Source organism: Penaeus monodon, chromosome 25 (assembly GCF_015228065.2).
Source record: "Penaeus monodon isolate SGIC_2016 chromosome 25, NSTDA_Pmon_1, whole genome shotgun sequence".
Taxonomy (NCBI): Eukaryota; Metazoa; Arthropoda; class Malacostraca; order Decapoda; family Penaeidae; genus Penaeus; species Penaeus monodon.
The window spans coordinates 37,978,772-37,979,781 of NC_051410.1; the positions used below are offsets into that span (position 1 = coordinate 37,978,772).

Here is a 1,010-nt window from a genome sequence, read left to right on the forward strand (position 1 = left end):
CCCTCTTCCCATCAAATCACACACTCCACAGAACCCGCAGAATACGGACCTTAACCCTATACTTGTACGTGAATCACGTGGTAGCGGGTCTAGTCTACTACGGCCTCTCCCTCGGTGGCGACAAGTTCGGCGTCGACCCCTTCGTGTACATGTCCCTGAGCGGGGTCATGGAGCTCCCCGGCGGCACGCTCACTATCCCCATGGTGGACAAGATGGGCAGGAGGCCGTCTAATGTCATCTGCTTCTTCGTTACGGCCGCTGTCCTTCTAGTTCTTGGGGTCATTCCGGCAGGTAAGATCGAGACTAAGGTGTGTGGTTAATAATAAGAACGAGGAGGAAGAATGGATAATAGATGGGTTGATAAACAGAATAAGGAAGGATTGACAGTGGACGGGATCTAAGACGCCCGAAGCGGACTTTCGTAAGAAATGGTCCTTCTGTGAGCAAATTTTCCTTGATTGGTTGTCTGGTTCAAAATTAGGTGGCAGATGTCATCACTGCCATATATCTGAAGAAATGAAATTAATTATTTAAATATAACTAAGAATATTGGGAACGTACACAGGTATTGACTGGCTGGTGACAACAATGGCTTTACTTGGGAAGCTCACCATCGCTGCAGCCTACCAGATCCTCTCCCTCCAAGCCACGGAACTTTTCCCGACCGAAGTCAGAGTCCGCGGATTGGGAACTTGTTCGATGATGTCCAAGGTCGGGTCGATTTCGGCGCCGTTTCTGGTGGAGGCTTTGGTAAGGACAGGATTCCCTCGTTAAGTGTTTTTTTTTATGTCACTAACAAAGGATGATCTCGATTGGGTGCGGTCATAAGCGGTGATAAGTGGTATGTTGCTTGGAGATGCTTGCGGCTGGAATTAATGTTCCTCTGTTTCTATCTGTTTGAGAATTTTTTGGGTGTCATGCAAGCTTTGGTTCCGAATTTCTACCCACTAGAATTTTCACTCTATGTCACCTTTGTTTTCTCTACTTTCTCCCTTTGTTAATCCCAACGA

At 47.3% G+C, this 1,010-nt stretch overlaps 1 protein-coding gene across 5 annotated transcripts in view; it reads left to right on the forward strand.

Moving 5' to 3' along the window:
- The window catches only part of LOC119589216 (organic cation transporter protein-like), a gene marked incomplete at its 3' end in the record, with an annotated part of 10,042 nt that overhangs the window by 8,142 nt on the left and 890 nt on the right, over positions 1-1,010 (forward strand). For all 5 annotated transcript variants that reach the window (XM_037937820.1, XM_037937816.1, XM_037937817.1 and 2 more), the window contains 2 exon segments: positions 32-291; positions 566-750. In XM_037937820.1, coding sequence (XP_037793748.1) covers positions 32-291; positions 566-750 — 445 coding nt within the window.